At 46.9% G+C, this 19,158-nt stretch overlaps 1 protein-coding gene across 1 annotated transcript in view; it reads right to left on the bottom strand.

Annotated features, from left to right (window-relative positions):
• LOC121284686 (adenylate cyclase type 10-like) overlaps positions 1–19,158 on the bottom strand; it is a 254,061-nt gene that overhangs the window by 92,847 nt on the left and 142,056 nt on the right. The window contains exons 23-24 of the mRNA XM_041200243.1: positions 9,219–9,303; positions 911–1,228 (exon numbers count right to left, since the gene is read on the bottom strand). Coding sequence (XP_041056177.1) covers positions 911–1,228; positions 9,219–9,303 — 403 coding nt within the window. The remainder of the gene's footprint in view (positions 1–910; positions 1,229–9,218; positions 9,304–19,158) is intronic.

Genomic DNA, 19,158 nt, shown 5'->3' with positions numbered 1-19,158 from the left:
ACGCAAGGGGCAGCGCTCAGCACTGCCTGTGTGGGTAGTGGGGCGGGGGCAGAGTGTGAGTGCAAATTGAGGCACAGAGCTGCCTCAAGGAAATGAAAAGTTTTCAGAAAAATAAATAAAGGCTCATAAAATATTATAAAACATGTCCGTTCATGTGACTCTGTCACATCAGCAGGGACATGTTATTAATTAAATTTTAAAATGTTTATTTTATTTTTATTTGCTTTTGGAAACCTCATCTCGCCCGCGGATGATGTTTCCTAAAACGAGCAAAGGCTGCTTGGCCTTTTTGCTTGCTCGCCAACCGTAAGATTGGACGGGCAGTGAAAAGTGTAAGTTAATTAAGACTTTTATGGCCTTAACAGGCCTTTTAATTGTCCACAGGTGTCCTTCCGATTCCCGTGCACGCCCGCCGACCAAAATATCACATGACTGCATTGATGTCAGGACACTCGCCTGACGTCAACAAGTGTCATTTTACGCTCGAGCGGGTTGGGCGCACGCCCGCTGAGGTAACAATTTTGTCCAAGATGTTACTGTAGATCTATAATACGCAAATTTTAATGATTATATATCGAATGTTCCCATGCTGCTATATCACTGTTTCATTTTTGCTAGTGCCTCGGGTCAGGTAAATTTTAAAGTGTTAAAATGGGGTCATGTTGGAAAATAGTTTGGGAAGCATTCTCTTATGTAATAGCTTTATGGAATGAGAGTAATGCACATTCCTGTTTTACATGCAGAGTAAATCTTTTTGCAGAGAAAGTTCAATGCTCCTCTAAACAGTCTGAAAATTGCAAACAATGTGCACTCTGAATTTTGGGTCATATCAAATTCAAAATTTTCCTTGCTTATTATCTCTATCTATTTGCATAATTTATTTAATGTTTTACCTGCAGATTTTAATTACCTTGCTGACTTTCTCCACCTGGAGAATCACTTCGTAAGTTTGCATGGCTAGCTGTACCATATAGCTCTTTTCGTCTTTGAAGGGCACTTTCAGTTTCTACAATAGAAAACGTGACCATTTTTCGGTGCTGATATATAAAGTCACCTTCTCCACAGCTGTTGCATTTGCGAGCTGCATTCTCCAGAAATTTAGTGCACTTCATGTGGAGTGACTTTTTCTGTTCCTTTAGCCACAGATCATTAGCTGTTTCATGCACAAGGGCAATGCAGAATCGCATCAATTTGCATTGCCAGACAGTATTTTTCTCTTTAGTTGTTTCTGAAAGTAGAAATATTCATTATTTTTATTACCCAATACTGTTCGATAGAACCTTAACAGTAATTTGAACTTGTCCACTACTCTTTTAAATAAACTTCATTACTTTGGAATTAGTTTGGGTTTATATCCTATTCCTTTTTTTCTATAAAATAATAGTGATGATAACTCAAACAGATTTTTCAATGCCTATATTTATAAATAAGAGGCAAAGCACTGATTGATTCATGCTACTGTGGCATTGAATCTAAGAGCTACCTGAGGAAAGGAAAGAAAGGTTGTCTGGGAGAATGGGAATGTAGCAGTTGTAGAGGATTTTTATTATCTAAACTGGCATTTCAGTGCAGTACAGAGCACATAATCTGGGCTTTCAGTTCAGTCCAGTACTGAGGGTGTGCTGCACTGTTGTTAAGTGCTGTCTTTTGGATGAAACATTGAACCATCTGCCCTGCTCATGTGGATGTAAAATATTCCATTCTATTGTTCAAAGCAAAGTAGAGAATTCTTAAGATGGTTGCCTTACGCTGACGGTATGGATGAGATCATTCATCCGTTTTCTGCACTGGATGGCTGACCTCTTGTGTGCAACTTCGGGACTGACCATCTCTGCCACTGTTTCTCAAGGCAGAGTGTGGTGAGACTGATGGGCCCCATGCAGCCAGCGGGCATCGTGGCGGGCCTCCACAGCACCCAGAAGGTTTTCCCAGGGATGCATCACTGAATCGGGGAGCTGCGTTCTTCTTGGCTTTAGGGACCATGTCTTTACCGGAGCAGTCTTGGGCTGCAAGCATTGAGAGTGTGCATACAGCTACAGTTTAAATATGGTGCCCCGCATGAGGAAGCAGTGGGGTAATGATGAGGCGGGTAAATCAGAGGCCTTCCGCCAGCAAGACGGCGTGTTTCCTGTGGCTGCATTATTATGAGATGGGAATGAGGTGATATGGCACAAAAACCCGCCATTGTGGCCAGCGGTCAAAACAGCTTTTCTCCCGCCTGCTGCCACACGTTGTGCAAATCTGGGGTGATTCCGTCCATAGTCTCAGCTTCGAGTAGTCTATTTGAAGTACTGCAGTCCTCCGACACTTAACAACCATTTCTTCAGGTAAAAAGCTAACTGGTTCACTGATATCCTTGAGGGAAGGAAAACTACTATCTTTTCCCTGGCTGGCATATATGTGACTCCAGTTCCAGACCAATATGGCTGACTCTTAGTGCGGAATTGTTCCAGATTTCCACTAAGTGCGGTAGTGGGCAGGTAAAACAAAGTTTTACCTGCTGGCTGTGATGGCAGCTTTTCACGTCGTATTGTCCCAAATCCACCGCATTAATTACACATTCCTGGGAAACACGTGATGTCCATGGCAGGCAGGCTCTCATTCACACGCCATTACCTCGCCACTTCATCACGCTGAGCGCCATATTTAAAGCCCAGCCGTGCACACACATCTCAGTGCTTCCAGCCCAGGACTACTGCAGGGAAGATATCCATGAAAGGCAAAAAGACTGCAGTGTCACCGGAACATCTTTTGGATGCTGTGGAGGCCCGTCGCAATGTCCTGTACCCTTGCTCTGGCCGCAGGATGGGCAGCGGCGTGACCAATCAGGTTTGGGAGGCAGTGGCAGCAGTGGTCAGCGCCAACGCCCTGCAAAAAAGGATAGCCACCCAGTAACATTACAGGATGAATGGTCTCATCTGTTCGGCCAAGGTAATTCACTCTCCTCATCACTCTCAACTCACACACTCACAAACCTATCACACATCCACAGGGATCTTACACCGTAAGGGACAACATCACTAACTCTCACACACACCCTCACATCTCCATCAGGGTCATACCGTCTCGAGCTCACGTCCTCATCCTGTCCATGGCTCTGTTCACCACAAACATTCCTCGCAGTGCCATGCGTCCTGCTCACATTCTCTCCATCTGTTTTCATGCAGGAGAAGCTAGCTCACATCAGCAGGGAGAGGTCCCAGACTGTGGGTGGAGTGACCCATATTAGGTCCCTCACCCACTTTGAGGAGCGTGCCATCACACTCACCGGTGAGGGAATGGACTGTGCCTGTGGTGACACTGGGGTTGGCAGTGAGGATCCTTGTGAGGATCCTGCACCACATCATCCCTTTCAACACAACTGTGAGTGCTCTCCCTCCTGCTTTTGACTCTGCTGCCATCCACTAATTATCTCTACTTTGGTTCACAGGGAGCTCTGCCAAGCAACCAACACCCTCAGCCAGCCAGTCCCTCAGCTCCATCCAGGTCCTCACCTCCAGCCAAGAGAACACCTCCTCCACTGGACAGCTGGGAATAAGCAGCCTGATAGATCCGTCACAGTATTTACTTGCACCCTCCACCTGCGCAGAGACACACACCTCAGTGGAATCTAGATCTAGAGCAGGCTTAGGTTCACAATCTGGTGGTCACCACACGGACACATGTCCGCAGCAGCAGGAGGCAGGCTCATGAGAGCTCCCTGGCACTCGGAGGACTGCTGGGGATCAGGCATCTGTGAGGTCCAAGTCAGATGACGAGCTTCTAAATTTGTCCTTCCAATTCGTGGTGGAGAGTCAGCAGAGGGCATGGGAACATCATGCAGAGTTGTTGGAAATCCTCAACAAAGTGGCACGCAATTCTGAGGAGTCCATCCGCCTGCTCTCTGATGAAATGGTGCTTACACGTGCGTGTATGGAGCTTTCCATGGGGAGGATGGCGGATGCCATGGAGACCCTGGTCCAGGAGAACGCAAAGATGTGTGCAGACCCACACTCCATCGTGGGAGCCATGGGTGAGTTCCTGCAGTGGCAACACAAGAGGGAAATGAGGCACCTTGACATTCCGCCAGATGCTCTTTTCCCTCAAGGAGTCAGGCCAGGGCCCTCGGGCACCCAAAGCAGGGAGAAGCGGCAGTTGAACACCCCTGGGTCATCCACTCAGGAATCTCAGAGGCTGTCCTCTTCCTCCAAGTCTTCTTAGCCTGTTAGCACCTCAACCTCGTCCTCTGTCACTGCAGAGACAGCAGCCGGCCAATGAGTGATGCTGGAGAGAAAAGTGTGTGTGTGGCATGGCCTTTCAGATCCTCGTGCAAGCACTCTCCCATGCATATGGATCTTTTACGTATCACACGCACCTCAATGTCCTGAGCATTTTCAATGCTGCCTGCTGGGGTTTGCTTTCAGTTGTCCATCTGAGCGGACCTGCATTTCCACCCACCCACTGATCACACTCCCATGCAGCACCTGATCTCGCCCACCATGACTCATTTCACTTGCGATTTAGACAGTATAGACTGGATTTGGTATTTTGTCAGCCTCCCTGTCTTTTCCCCTCCCCCAATCACCCATTTGCTTCCCCCCATCACAGTTGACCCCCCTGGCATCGCCTTACACCTCCCCTCCACGACCAACCAGCCACAACCCTTTTGCTTCGGGGTGTCCAGGTGATCATGCACATTCCCTTCCTCCTTGAAAATCCCACCCCTATCCACATTCACCTCCCTGACTTCCTCCTTCCCACCCCCAGGGTCCTTGCCTTTTCCGAGACCCCACTAATCACCCTCATCGTCTCTTCTACCGTTACTGTCGAACACTCACCCTCCCACCCTACTGTCTCACTCTGCTCTTGGTCATTCTTACCATCCACTCATACCATGCCCATCCTCAGTTTGCTTCACAGGAGGCAGTCATCAACCACCTCCCCCCACCCCTCACAAGACCCCCCCATACTTAGTCCCTCCCCTTTCCTGACTCCCTCAGACACCCTTATTTCTTCCACCATCCTTAGTCCTTCCCCCCTCCTGACTCCTTCCTCCAGCCTTACCTCTTCCTTCAGCCTTACTCCTTCCCCCTTCCTGATTCTCTCAGACACCCTCACTTCTTCCTCCAACTTTACTCCTTGCCCCTTACTGAACCCTTCCACCAGCCTTACTTCTTCCTCCATCCTTATTCCGTCCCTTCTCGACACTCCTTCCTCCCCCTTGACTCCTTCCCGTCTCCACACTCCTTCCCCCTCCAAGCTCCTTCCCTTATACATTCCAGCCCCCTTACACCTACCTCCACAGTTGCTGTCTTCTCACCCGGTACCCCGCCCTCCCCTGTACTCCCTCCCCCACCCCCAACCTTACCCCCCGACACCTCCATTCCCCCTCCCAACCTTACCCCCCCGATACCTCCATTCCTCCCCCTCCCAACCTCACCCCCTGACACTTCCATTCCCCCCTCCCAACCTCACCCCCCTGACACCGCTTCCTCTCCCAGTTGATTCTTGCTCTTCCTTTCCCACCCCCTCGACCATCATCCATTGTGAAATCAACTGTGACTTTCCAACTTATGTGAGCCACGTCGCAGCAGAGCCATGTCCATGAGAATCCACCCAGCATGCCGTGGACATTCCTCCAGGATCCTGTTGCTGTCAGGCTCCAGCATCTTCTGCTCCTCGGATGTCCATGATGTGAGCAAGGCCCTTGCGGTAAGTCTGACTTCTGCACTTCACAGTTGTCAAGATTATTCTGCACTGGCGTGTTTCTCTGCCGACGTGGGCGGATGATCCAGTGAGGGGGAATGAGTCTGGCAGGTTGGCCTTATAATGATATGCAGATGTATTACAGTGAGGTTTCCGAAGTCCGATGGCAGGGAACGCGACCCACCATCGACAGGCTGAGCAGACGATTGCAAACTGATTTCATGACATTGTGAAAACAACCTTTGGCCTTCTCACCATATTGTCTGCTCACACCACCGAACACGCCCAATGCTAGTGGGCACGGAAAATTCTGGCCTTAGCCTAGCAAGTAGTCTGCTCAGTTATCCATTACCATCTTTTCATGACAGCTAAGCATGGGTAATAAATGCTGGCCTTGCTAGCAATGCTCACATCCCACTATGAATTATTTTAAAAAAAACATGATGCAAAACTAGACAAACTCCTTCATGTTTCATATCTTAGGGACTGCACTGGAGAAAACAATAACTCCAATGAACACCAGGTCACATCCATAACTCTTGCCATTTAATCACTAGCTCCATTATGGGATCTTATTTGCCCAAGCACTTGCCTGTGTCACCCACTCAGGATTAAGTAATTACTGAATCAAAATGGTTGACACTGGTTGAAGCTCTGAGCACTAACAAGAAATAGGACCTGGGGGTGGAAGAGAATGCCATTCCTTCACAGAGAGTGGAGAAATTAATACACCCAGCAGTGGAGCCTAAAGATCCAGATTTCAGGGATCCATCTTCAAATGCACAATGATTAAGCATAGATTTCTTATTTTTACCAGCTTCTGACTCTGCAAGGCAGCATAATTATGGTTATTGTGTACATCAGGTGTGAACTGTATAGAACAGTAGAAGTTTCAAAACATAGTTAGTCTAGATGCAAAGTGTCAGGGGACTAAGACCTCACACTCTATATTTTTAGAATATATATATATATGTACATAATATATATATCATCATGGCTAATTTGTAAAATTTTACAAACTGGATAAAGACCCTTTTTAAAATGGCTGTAGCTATGTCTGTCTATCTGTGTCAAACAATAGAAGCTAATATGGCAGTTTCACAGAAACTGACACCTCGTTATCTCTGAAGAGACCCTAACAATCCCCTGTGGGCTGTAAAGACCAAATTCAAAGGGAACTATACAAAGGCCATCTACATTTCATAAGCCAGGCCTGGGCAACAGGAGCCGATTCGTCTGCGAGGACAAAGGACCCCACAACCTCCTGTTCAAGACTTGATAGTTGGAATATTAGCAATCTCAGGGACCCAGGCAAAGGGATACACACATCTTGTCAAAACCAGAATGGAGAGGTGGGATTCATGGAACATGGACACCTAGCTGGTGGAACCAATAATATTGCCTTGTGGTACTAAAAGAACCTCAGTCTGCCATTTTCACATCTACCTAGTGGCAGCGCAGAAAAGAGCTGAAAGCCTGACCCCATCTACACTGTTTCGACTGGAACTTCTGTACCACCATCCAAGACTGATTCATCTCTGCATGTCTATTTCACCAAGGAAGTCAACTCTACAGGAAAAGTAAATTATCCAGCATCAGTTCTGCCTGCAGACCTCTGTGAAGGAATACACCATTGGACTTTGATTCTGGACATACATGAAACAATAATTCTTTTCTCTGTGGTCTTTGGTCCGTAAATCTTTATTTTTCTATCCCTCTTTTGCTGTATGAGTGCAAAGGCACGACATAGCAATCCCACCCCCCACCGCCTTTTGAGTGTATGCAAATAAACTAACGCCCCTGATGTTATCTCATCTTGAGTTTGCTGCGGGGTTATTAATAAAAAATTGGATCACACCAAAACTGAGGGGTTGGTAATGCGTCACCGCTTATAAAGGAGGAAGCAAATCTAAAAACCTTTCTGGTTATGGATGGATGGTGAGAGGAGAAATCAGGGCTGTTTAAATTAACCCCCCTCACCCCCACCCGACCAACTCCTCCCTCCAGCTTCCCTAACAAAAGAAATATAAGGACAGTCATCATCTCTGGCATATGCTGCTATTATGTGTGATGTGTGCAGATTCACAACAGGAAGGCAGCTGCATGTGGACCTATGAGTTAATTAGCACTAGTACAGCTTGGAAAACATATTTGGTAGGTAATGGGTATCTTAATCACAGAGGCCATTCCAGGACTAAGTCCCTGTATTGCACGATGCCGGCCTCATTAATTATGCAGCCGGGGATGTCCCAACTTTCTTCGTGGGAGGGCAGCCTGGATGGCACACGTCCCGCTGTCATATCCAGGCTCCATACTTAAAAGGCGCCCAGGTATCAGCTTACCCACCATTAAAGGAGGAGATGGCCTGCCGATCACAGGGACCTCTGGCCCCTAGATTCAGTGATGCTTTCTTGGAAGTCCTTCTTGATGCAGTGGAGGCAAGGAGGGCTGTACTCCACCCAGAGGATGGAAGGAGGAGGCCGAGCCATCACACCTACTCAGCATGGGAGGAAGTCTCCACAGCGGTGAGTGCCCAGGGCCTCCACCAGAGGACTGCCCTGCAATGCCGCAAATGAATGAACCACACCATCCGCTGCTCAATTTCTCACACCCACCTCAATGAATGGTACAGGGGGCATGGGCCTCAGTGTCAAGGGCACCATCCGTTCGGCCCTTGCATAAAAGAGCTACTCAGCGTTAAGGTGATGCCTCATAGCCCCACTGCAGTCCATCTAGAATGCAGGTGGAGAGGCCACTGTGAGTCCCAGACCTTTCCACACAGAGAGCTCAGATGCTGTTTGGGAGAGGGGGAGGGGTAAGGGGGTCAGGTGCTGAGGGCACCAACAACCACCGCTAATGATATTCCTATGTGAGCCTTATTCTCTATCTGTATGGACTCACCACTCTGGAGGGGCCTGCCCCAGAATGATTCTGTACAACCTGCAGTGCCTCAAGCACAGGCGAAACAATTCAATGGGTTATTTGTAAGTCTGGAAGCATGAGAAAGATACATGGAGACCAATTGCTCTCAACCCCCTCTTTTCTCTTTGTGCAGGAAAAGCTAAAGGAGAGAGAGAGAGTAGATGGGAGGGGGCCGGCCTGACCTCAAGAATCTCATGGACTTTGAGGAGCGGGCAGTCCAGTTGGCTGTTGAGGAACCGGGCTGAGCCTTGGGTAATGGGAAGGTTAGTGGTTGGCCTCCATCCAGTAAGGATCCATTCCTGTTCCTCCATGTTGGAGGCAGCTATGCAGTCACTCACGCTCTTCTCTCTTACTTACAGGGGCCAGCAGGAAGAGGGCAAGGGAACAAGAGGAGACCCTGTCTAGCGATTCATTCAGCCCACAGACGAGCCAAGACATTGACTAGGAGGAAGAAGGTGCACCTGTTGAGGTGTCACTGCAGTCACCTCCACCAGCACAGGGACACACATCTCGGCAGGTAAGAGATGTAGTTCAGGCCAGGTCTCACATTCTGGTGGTCACCACGTGTTCATGTATCCACTGCAGGAAGAGGCGGGGTCAGCCAAGCTCACCGGCACTCGGAGAACTGCTGAGGAAAAGGCATCTGTGATGTCCAAGTTGGGTGACGAGCCTCTGGGGTGGGTTATCCACGAGATGCTGGGGAAGATATGAGATGCAGGGGAACATCAGGCAGTGGTGTTGAAGGCCCTCAAGAGAATGGCACGAGAGATGGAGGAGTCCATTTGCCTGCTCTCTGATGAAGTGGTGCCAACATGTGTGTGCATCAAAGTCTCCATGGGTAGACTGGTGGATGCCGTGGAGGACCTGGTTCAGCAGAACCCACTTCTGCCGGAGATGCGCGCAGACCTGCACTCCATTGCTGTAGCCATGGGTGAGCTTGTGCTATGGCTACTCAAGAGGGAGATGGAGTACATCGACCTCTCTCCAGGTACTCACCCCACTCCAGCCTCCTTCCCGTAACCAATGACCACCACTGCACCCGCAGCCCCCACCCCCCCGCCCCCCACCCCCACAACCAAAACACCAGGTGCAACACTTGATTTCCCCACCCTTCAACCCTCCTCTATCATGCAGGTGAATGTTGATGTCCCCTACCTTACTGAGGACCCCACCCCTTGACTGAAGATCTGCCCCCCCGATCTGCCCACCTCACAGAATCTGCCTCTCCTTCCGCATCCCCTCCAACAACCCGCAATGCCCCTTCACCTCCATCCCCTAACCATCACCCTCCCATCTTACCGGATCCCACTGTCCCCTTTAATCGTCACCATCCCTTCCTATCACCGATTCCCTGAGTGTGCCCCCCCCCACCCGCCAGGACTCCTCAATTGAAACTACAGACACCTCCCCTCTGAACCCCTTTCCCCTCTTTCCCCAGCCCCCCCCATGCCCACTGGCACCTGCACACCCACCATTCCTGTGCACAACTGCACACCACCCAATACCCGTTCAGACCCGCATACCATCCCTCAGTCGGGCTCCAGAACAGCTCTTCCCACCCTCCCGCTCAATACCACCTCACCCATTATATGTCCTCTGCAGCATCTCTTTCTCTTTGCCCTACCACCACCATCCTCCCCTCCAGGCTTCCACACCCACCCAACCTCTTCATTCCTCTCCTCCCATCTAATCCCCTCCACCCCAGCACAGACCATCGCCCCCCAACTGTGCCTCCTGCAGCCGTCCATCTGCAGATTGAAGATCCACCAGAAAGAAGCTGCTGCTCAAAGATCCAACCCCTGGAGGCTGCTGCGTGAGAAGATCCTTGTAGTTAATAGTCCACCCACCCACTGCTGCACGTGGTGCCCCAGGGTCCACTCAGGTGGAGTCTGACTGAGGGATGGTTGCTGGAGGCCACCATGATCTCCACAGGCTGCCCCAAGCCGCCTTCAGGTAAGTGCCAACATCTGCACACCACATTGGTCCAGACGTGTCCTGGACTGGTGTGAAAACCCACTGGAAGCATAGTGGGAGATGATTCCAGTCAGGCCTTTATCTGCATCCCATTAACGGAATGCAAAATGGTTTCATGCTGACTTGTGGTGGGAATGTTGACCTGCTATCTTTGGCAGGAACGCACGTTCCCGCTGTCACTTTACATTGACAGAAAAGCAAGTTTTGTCTCCTGCTACATTGTTCCCCCACCCCACACCCACCATTAAACCCACCGTGGGGTAATTGGAAAATTCCTCCCTAGATCATCGTTTTAAGTTCCCCACTGGGTGATGATTTATTTTCTGAAAGTACTGAAAACAAGAGGACACAGATTTAAGGTAATTGGCAAAAGGAGCAATGGCGACATGAAGAAAGTCTTTTTCATGCAGTGAGTGGTTAGAATCTGGAATGCACTGCCTGAGAATGTTGGGGAGGCAGATTTAATTGAGGCATTGAAGAGGGAATTGGATTGTTAACTTAAAAGGAAGAATGTGCAGAACTTTGGGAAGAAGGCAGAATGTGGCATTAGGTAAATTGCTTCTAAATTGCTGACGACAGGCTGAATGGCCTCCTTCTGCGCTGTAAGAACTCTGTGATTCTGTGATCAGTCACCATGATTTTTGAAGATTGCTTCATTCCCAGAGTTGGTTAAAATTTGTATAAGGCTTGTGTTACTTGTATTTTACCTCTCTCAAGGGATTGTACATCTATATCTGGTGGGGTTGGCATTGAGGTTTGTGATGGCTACACCATGTTTGAATGGAAGAGGCTGAATAGGCTAATGGGTTCTTTTCCCTCTCTTTTTCAAATGTTGGTATGAGAGAGACGGGGCTTTTGTTAGTTGAATTTTTAAACAGGAGATTCATTCTCGTTTTTTTATTTTCTTCCTGATTTTGTTAACAGGAAAACTGATTATTATTGCTTATATCTATATGTTTGTTGTGGCGGTCGGTTGGAGGAGGCAACAGTGATAGAGGTGAGAGGTTGGTATCAGTGAAACAGAGATAGAGAGAGAGAGATTACCTTGTTGGTGTTATGTTGTAATGTCAATACCAATGGCACATATCTGTCAGAAAGCGGTTTGAATTTTTAATACTTATGAGACAGAGAGAGGCTCAGAGAGAGGGCAAGAGAGTGATTGAGAATGAAAGAAAGAAAGAAATACACAAATATAGTGATTTTCTTTCCTTCTTGTAATTTGATTTATTTTTAGAAACAAAATTAAAAACCCTCCAAGAGACCCAGATAAGGAATGGTCAATAGAATTAAAGGGAAAGATAATAGTTTGAGAATAAAGATAGCTCTGGCTTCTTGTTACCAGCATTCGAGGAAAGTGAGTAAGAGTGAGAGAGTGTTTGGAGCAAGGGGAAGATGGGTGATAAAAAGATTGAGCAGGTCGTTCAAGGGGAGAAAGATAGGGATAGTGTTGAGAGTAAGCCACATAGAAGGAATGGGATAGTTAGTAAATTAATGGATATAAGGCAAGGATGGAAGCATGGGTACAGTGATTGCAAGAGTGATTGAGTTTTGGAAGGGTTGAAAACCAAGCCAAGGAGGGATGTAATTTCCTTGCAAGCCTACACCAACATGCAGCCAAATAACTACTGTCTTAGTTCCTTGTCACACCACCCACTCATCTCCCACCTGAAATGAAAGAAGAAAAAAATAGAGATAAAAGCAAAAAGGAGACAAAAGGGAGAGAAGCAAATGAGAAGAGATAAAGGGAGGCAATTAGCAAAATGAAGACTGCAATTTCATGGAGGCCTCTTTTATCAAATAAAAGGTGGCTGTAAGGCAGAATACATTTCTTGATGTGTTGTTGGCATTTTCATTTAGACTGAACACACTGATGTATAATTTGAGTCTGACCAGGTTTTCTGAATTAACATGAACAAAACCACATGAGATCGACTAAAAACCTTACACCTGAACACACCATTTACAGGAAGTTATAATTAGCATAGTGATCTAGAAGTGTGTTCATGCCCAAAGCCATTGCAGAGGGAACGAGGTGCATGGTGTATACAGCTATTTGTGTTTGGCACCCAGAATAAAGTGTCTAAAGGAAGGGTGGGAATCAATCCAGTTGCTGGAAATTAATAATAGATAGTCGGAGAGGGACCACTGTAAGGCTGACCTTAACATTGGGCTCCATGTTGATTGCCATTGTCTAACTTTTGGGTTTCTGTTATTATTTAAACTGGATTTCAAATTAATCATTATTGAAAAACAAACTGAATAAATAGCAAAGTATTTCTTTAAAAGTGGCTACAGCAGAAACTACATTTATTTTGCTGCTGAGCAAAGCCAGCTGCCACCTTCTTATACTGCATCTGTGTCTCCTGCATGATCCAGTTCCTGTTGGTCGCAAAGATTCCAGTGATTAAAAATTAACAGAGTCTTTGAGAATTTTGATACTTTTTCATAGGTCTTAAAAATTGATGCTGAGTATTTACTAATTTTTTTTAGACATCTCCACTTATATGGAGTATTGTTTAGTTTTAGAAACATGCAACCCTTTGTGGTATATGTTATTTATTAATTTTGGGATGAAATTGGGAGAAAATTCCTCAGGACATTTCCTCCCAACCCCGCCTCAAGCTCAAACATTTCCCAGTTATAGATTCCCAGAATTGGTCTGCCGTCTATCCATTGAATGTCATGAGATCCCCACTTACAAGTCTAACTAAACTGATTTAGTGTGAACAAAATATGGTTCTAGGGCCATTCCACACGATCTGGATAATTACAGATTTTTAAAATGTCCCATTTACTAGGCTACGTTTGGTTTATGGATTAAGAAAATAACACAATTGCTGCCCAGCAACAGTAACAAGTTTAGCTTTAAGTAAATGAAGCAAAATAATAAATATATATATTTTTAACAAACTTGTATAACAGAAAAACGACTGTTGTGTTACAGGAGGTTTTTGGAGGTTTTGTATCACAGTGGGGGGAGGGTTGGGGGTGTGGAGGGTGGTTTCCGAAGCAAAAACGATTGAGGAACCCTTCTTCAAAAGGTCGCTTAAGGAGGGATCTGCATGGGGTGAGACACTGGCCATGAGTGGCCTGCAGGCAGGTCAGGGGACAAGCGTAGCGCAAGGGCCAGCTCACAAGAGGGCGAGCTTGCACATAATTTCTGCTGAAGAGGACTCAGATAAATGTTTCATATGGCAGTGTACAGAGAGGCAGTGAACAGATTTACAGACTGAAATGCTTGGTGCATTGGCAGACCTGACAGAAAGTCTGTGGTCACTATCAATGTGTATGGAGGAGTCTAGCACCAATGTTGTACATGGCTTTGTGCAAACTTTGGAGCCCATCCTTTCCAGCATGGAAGTGGTGGCCAACGCAGTTGCCATACTTGTGGACCCAAATATGATTCAGCATCTGATGGTCAATGTCTCAATTTCTATGGTTGCTTTATTTGGCTTTTATTTTAGCATTGTGGCTCCGAGGATGCTGCAATGATCAGTAACAGAGGCATGGCACTGGTATGCGACTGTTGGTGAATGGAGAATTGGGTTCATGTGCACTAGTACCACAGTCAGATGGGTCATTCATGGACAGCCTGACTGGAAAGGGGATGTGCTATTTAAGAGTTAACTGCATCTGAACAACACATGCCATTATTAATGTACAAATTCACAAGTAAGAAGTAACTCATCACCAAAAGGTGATGGCTAATGTACGCTGCTGTGTTGTTAGCTTTGTGAAGGTGACATCTCACCGTTAACCTTCCTGTAATTTTCGTGAGGTTACTGCATTTGCTCATTAATTACCCACTAAACTTGCCACAGCAAAGTAAATCTAGTAATTAAAAGTACCATTCCAATAACATGATAATTGTTAATGAGTACAAGTTAATGAGTGCAAATCAACCTCTCTTGGAAAGTGAACAATTATAATTGTGGTGTCTCAGTCCTTCAGGTGATGGAATTATTTTAGGATATTTTAAAATTTCAAAATTTTAGTTTTTAATTTATTTTCTTACTTCACCTTTCTGTCTTTTTCTCTCTCCCATCATCCAATCCTTATTTCTCATTTTCTCATTCTGTACCTTTGACATTGAATTAGCCCATTCTAATCCACCCTCATTTTCAGTCCTTCCTCTCTATTTCTCAGCAAATTAATCTCACTGGTTAAGGAGATGCACTCATGTCCCATTTTTCACCAAGGTCCCAGTGGCCCTCTTGCACTGTTATCAGCTCACACTTTCAGGAAATTTGTGAGCAAATACTTTTGAAACCTAAACATACAGGAACAAGTCTAATGGTGTGTTTTTTTTATTCATTCATGGGATGTGGGCTTTGCTGTCTGGATCAGCATTTTTATTGCCCATCCCCGGTTGCCCTTGAGAAGGTGGTGGTGAGCTGCCTTCTTGAACCGCTGCAGTCCATGTGGTGTAGGTACACCACATTGCTGTTAGGGAGGGAGTTCCAGGATTTTGACCCAGCGACAATGAAGGAACAGCAATATATTTCCAAGTCAAGATAGTGAGTGACTTGGAGGGGAACTTCCAGATGGTGGTGTTCCCATGTGTCTGCTGCCCTTGACCTTCTAGATGGTAGTGGTCGTGGGTTTGGAAGGTGCTGTCAAAGGAGCCTTGGTGAATTCCTGCAGTTCATCTTGTAAATGGTATACACTGCTGCCACTGTGCATTGGTGGTAGAGGGAATGAATGTTTGTGGATGTGGTGCCAATCAAGCGAGCTGCTTTGTCCTGGACCATGTCAAGCTTCTTGAGTGTTGTGGGAGCTGCACTTATCCAGGCAAGTAGGGAGTATGCCATCATACTCCTGACTTGTGCCTTGTAGATGGTGGACAGGCTTTGGGGAGTCAGGAGGTGGGTTACTTGTCACACAATTCCTAGCCTCTGACCTGCTCTTGTAGCCACAGTATTTATATGGCTAGTCTAGTTCAGTTTCTGGTCAATGGTAAGCCCCCAGGATGTTGATAGTGGGGGATTCAGTGATGGTAACGCCATTGAACATGAAGGGGCGATGGTAGGATTCTGTCTTGTTGGAGATGGTCATTGCCTGACACTGGTGTAGCGCGAATGTTACTTGCTAAAAGATTTAATAGCTGAGCACTTGGAAAACAGTGGCAGAATTGAACACAGTCAGCATGGATTTACGAAAGGGAAATCATGCTTGACAAATCTACTGGAATTTTTCGAGAATGTAACTAGTAGAGTTGATGAGGGGGAGCCAGTGGTTTATTTGGACTTTCAGAAGGTTTTCGACAATGTCCCACTTAAGAGATTAGCGTGTTAAATTAAAGCACATGGGATGGGGGTAGTGAATTGACATGGATAGAAAACTAATTGGCAGACAGGAAACAAAGAGTGGGAATAAACAGGTCTTTTTCTGAATGGCAGGTAGTGGCTAGTGGGGTACTGCAGGGATTGGTGCTGGGGCCCCAGCTATTCACAATATATATTAATGATTTAGATGAGGGAACTAAATGTAATATCTCCAAATTTGCAGATGACACAAAGCTGGGTGGGATGGTGAGCTGTGAGGAGGATGCAGAGATGCACCAGTGTGATTTGGATGAGCTGAGTAAGTGAGTAAATGCATGGCAGATGCAGTATAATGTGGATAAATGTGAGGTTATCCACTTTGGTAGCAAAAACAGGAAGGCAGGTTATTATCTGAATGACTATAAATTGAGAGAGGGGAATGTGCATCGAGACCTGGGTGTCCTCATACACCAGTCGCTGAAGGTAAGAATGCAGGTGCAGCAGGTGGTAAAGAAGGCAAATGGTATGTTGGCCTTCATAGCGAGAGGATTCGTGTACTGGAGCAGGGATGCCTTGCTGCAATTATACAGGGCCTTGGTGAGACCACACTTGGAATATTGTGTGCAGTTTTGGTCTCCTTATATGAGGAAGGATGTTTTTGCTACAGAGGGGGTGCAGCGAAGGTTCACTAGACTGATTCCTGGGATAGCGGGACTGACATATGAGGAGCGATTGAATCGTTTAGGTTTATATTCATTGGAGTTCAGAAGAATGAGGGCAGATCTCATAGAAACCTATAAAATTCTAATAGGACTAGACTGGGTAGATGCAGGAAGGATGTTCCCGATGGTGGGGAAGTCCCGAACCAGGGGTCACAGTCTTAGGATACGGGGTGGACCATTTAGGACTGAGATGAGGAGAAATTTCTTGACCCAGAGAGTGATGAGCCTGTGGAATACGCTACCACAGAAAGTAGTTGAGGCCAAAACATTGTATGTTTTCAAGAAGGAGTTAGATATAGCTCTTGTGGCGAAAGGGATCAAAGGATATGGGGAGAAAGCGGGAGCAGGCCATTGAGTTGGATGATCAGCCATGATCATAACGAATGGCAGAGCAGGCTCAAAGGGCCAAATGGCCTACTCCTGCTCCTATTTTCTATGTTTCAATGTTGCCACTTGTCAGCCCAAGCCTGGGTATTGTCCAGGTCTTGCTGCATTTGGGCTTGGACTGCTTCAGTATCTGAGGAGTCACAAATGGTGCTGAACATTGTGCAATCATCAGTGAACATCCCAACTTCTGACATTATGATGGAAGGAAGATCATTGATGAAGCAGCTGAAGATGGTTGGGTCAAGGATACTACCCTGAGGAACTCCTGCAGTGATGCCCTGGAGCTGAGGTGACTGACCCCCAACAACCACAACCATCCTCCTTTGTGCTAGGTTGACTCCAACCAGTGGAGAGTTTTCCCCCTGATTCCCATTGACTCCAGTTTTGCTAGGGCTCTTGATGCCACACTTGGTCAAATGCTGCCTTGTTGCCAAAGGCAGTCACTCTCACCTCAGCTCTGGAGTTCAGCCATTTTGTCCATGTTTGAACCAAGGCCGTAATGAGGTCAGGGGCTGAGTGGCCCTGGCAGAACCCAAACTGAGGGTCAGTAAGCAGGTTATTGCTAAGCAAGTGCCTCCTTGATAGCACTGTTGACAACCCCTTCTCCTACTTTACTGATGGTGATTGGCTGGGTTGGATTTGTCCTGCTTTTTGTGTACAGGGCATACCTGGGCAATTTTCCACATAGCTGGGTAGATGCCAGTGTTGTAGCTGTACCGGAACAGTTTGGCTAAGGGCACAGCAAGTTCTGGAGCACGAATCCTCAGTACTATTAATGGAATATTGTCAGGGCCCATAGCCTTTGCAGTATCCAGTGCCTTCAGCCATTTCTTGATATCATGTGGAGTAAATCGAATTGGCTGAAGATTGGCATCTATGATGCTGGGGACCTCCGGAGGAGGCTGAGATGGATCATCCAGTTGGCACTTCTGGCTGAAGATCGTAGCAAATGCTTCAGCCTTATCTTTTGCACTGATGTGCTGGGCTCCCCCATCATTGAGAATGGGGATTTTTGTGGAACTTCCTCCTCCAGGGAGTTGTTTAATTGTCCACCACCATTCACTACTGGATGTGACAGGACAGCAGAGCTTAGATCTGATCCATTGGTTGTGGGATCACTTAGCCCTGTCTATCACTTGCTGCTTATGCTGTTTGGCACACAAGTAGTCCTGTTTTATAGTTTCACCGGGTTGACGCCTCATTTTTAGGTATGCCCGGTGCTGCTCCTGGCATGCCCTCCTGTACTCTTCATTGAACCAGGGTTGCTCCCCTGGCCTGATGGTAATGGTAGATTGGGGGATAAGCTGGGCCATGAGGTAACATATTGTGTTCGAGTACAATTCTGCTGCTGCTGATGGCCCACAGCACCTCATGGATACCCAGTCTTGAGCTGCTAGATCTGATCAAAATCTATCCCATTTAGCATGGTGATAGTGCTACACAACATGGTGGAGGGAATCCTCAATGTGAAGGCGGGACTTATTCTCCACAATGACTGTGTGGTGGTCACTCCTACTGATACTATAATGGACAGATGCATCTGCGGCAGGCAGGTTGGTAAGGGTGAGGTCAAGTATGTTTTTCCCTCTTCTTGGTTCTCTCACCACCTGCCACAGACCCACTCTAGCAGCTATGTCATTTAGGACTCGGCCACTAGAGAGCCACTCTTGCTGATGGACATTGAAGTCCCCCAGCCACAGTACATTCTGTGTCCTTGCCACCCTCAATGCTTCCTCCAAGTGGTGTTCAACATGAAGGAGCAATGATTCATCAGCTGAGAGAGGGCAGTACGTGGTAATCAGCAGGAGGTTGCCTTGGCCATGTTTGACCTGATGCCATGAGACTTCATTGGGTTCGGAGTCGATGTTGAGGATTCCAGTGCAACTCCTTCCTGAATGTATATCATTGTGCCGCCACCTCACGGCCAGAGAGATGGAATGCAGATTGAGAGGAGATTTGATAGAGGTATTCCAAATCATGAGGGGTCTGGACAGCGTCAATGGGGAGAAGCTATTCTCAATGGTGGAAAGGTCGAGAAGCAGATGGCATGGATTTAAGCTGATTGGCAAAAACCAAGGCAACATGAGTAAATGCTTTTTTTATGCTGCAAGTGGTTAGGATCTGGAATGCACTGCCTAAGAGTGTGGGGGAGGCAAATTCAATCATGGCTTTCAAAAGAGAATTGGATAATTATCTGAAGAGAA

This window comes from Carcharodon carcharias, chromosome 12 (assembly GCF_017639515.1).
Source record: "Carcharodon carcharias isolate sCarCar2 chromosome 12, sCarCar2.pri, whole genome shotgun sequence".
In the NCBI taxonomy this organism is placed as follows: Eukaryota; Metazoa; Chordata; class Chondrichthyes; order Lamniformes; family Lamnidae; genus Carcharodon; species Carcharodon carcharias.
The sequence above is the reverse complement of the archived record's forward strand: the minus strand, read 5'-3'. Positions and strand labels throughout refer to the sequence as shown.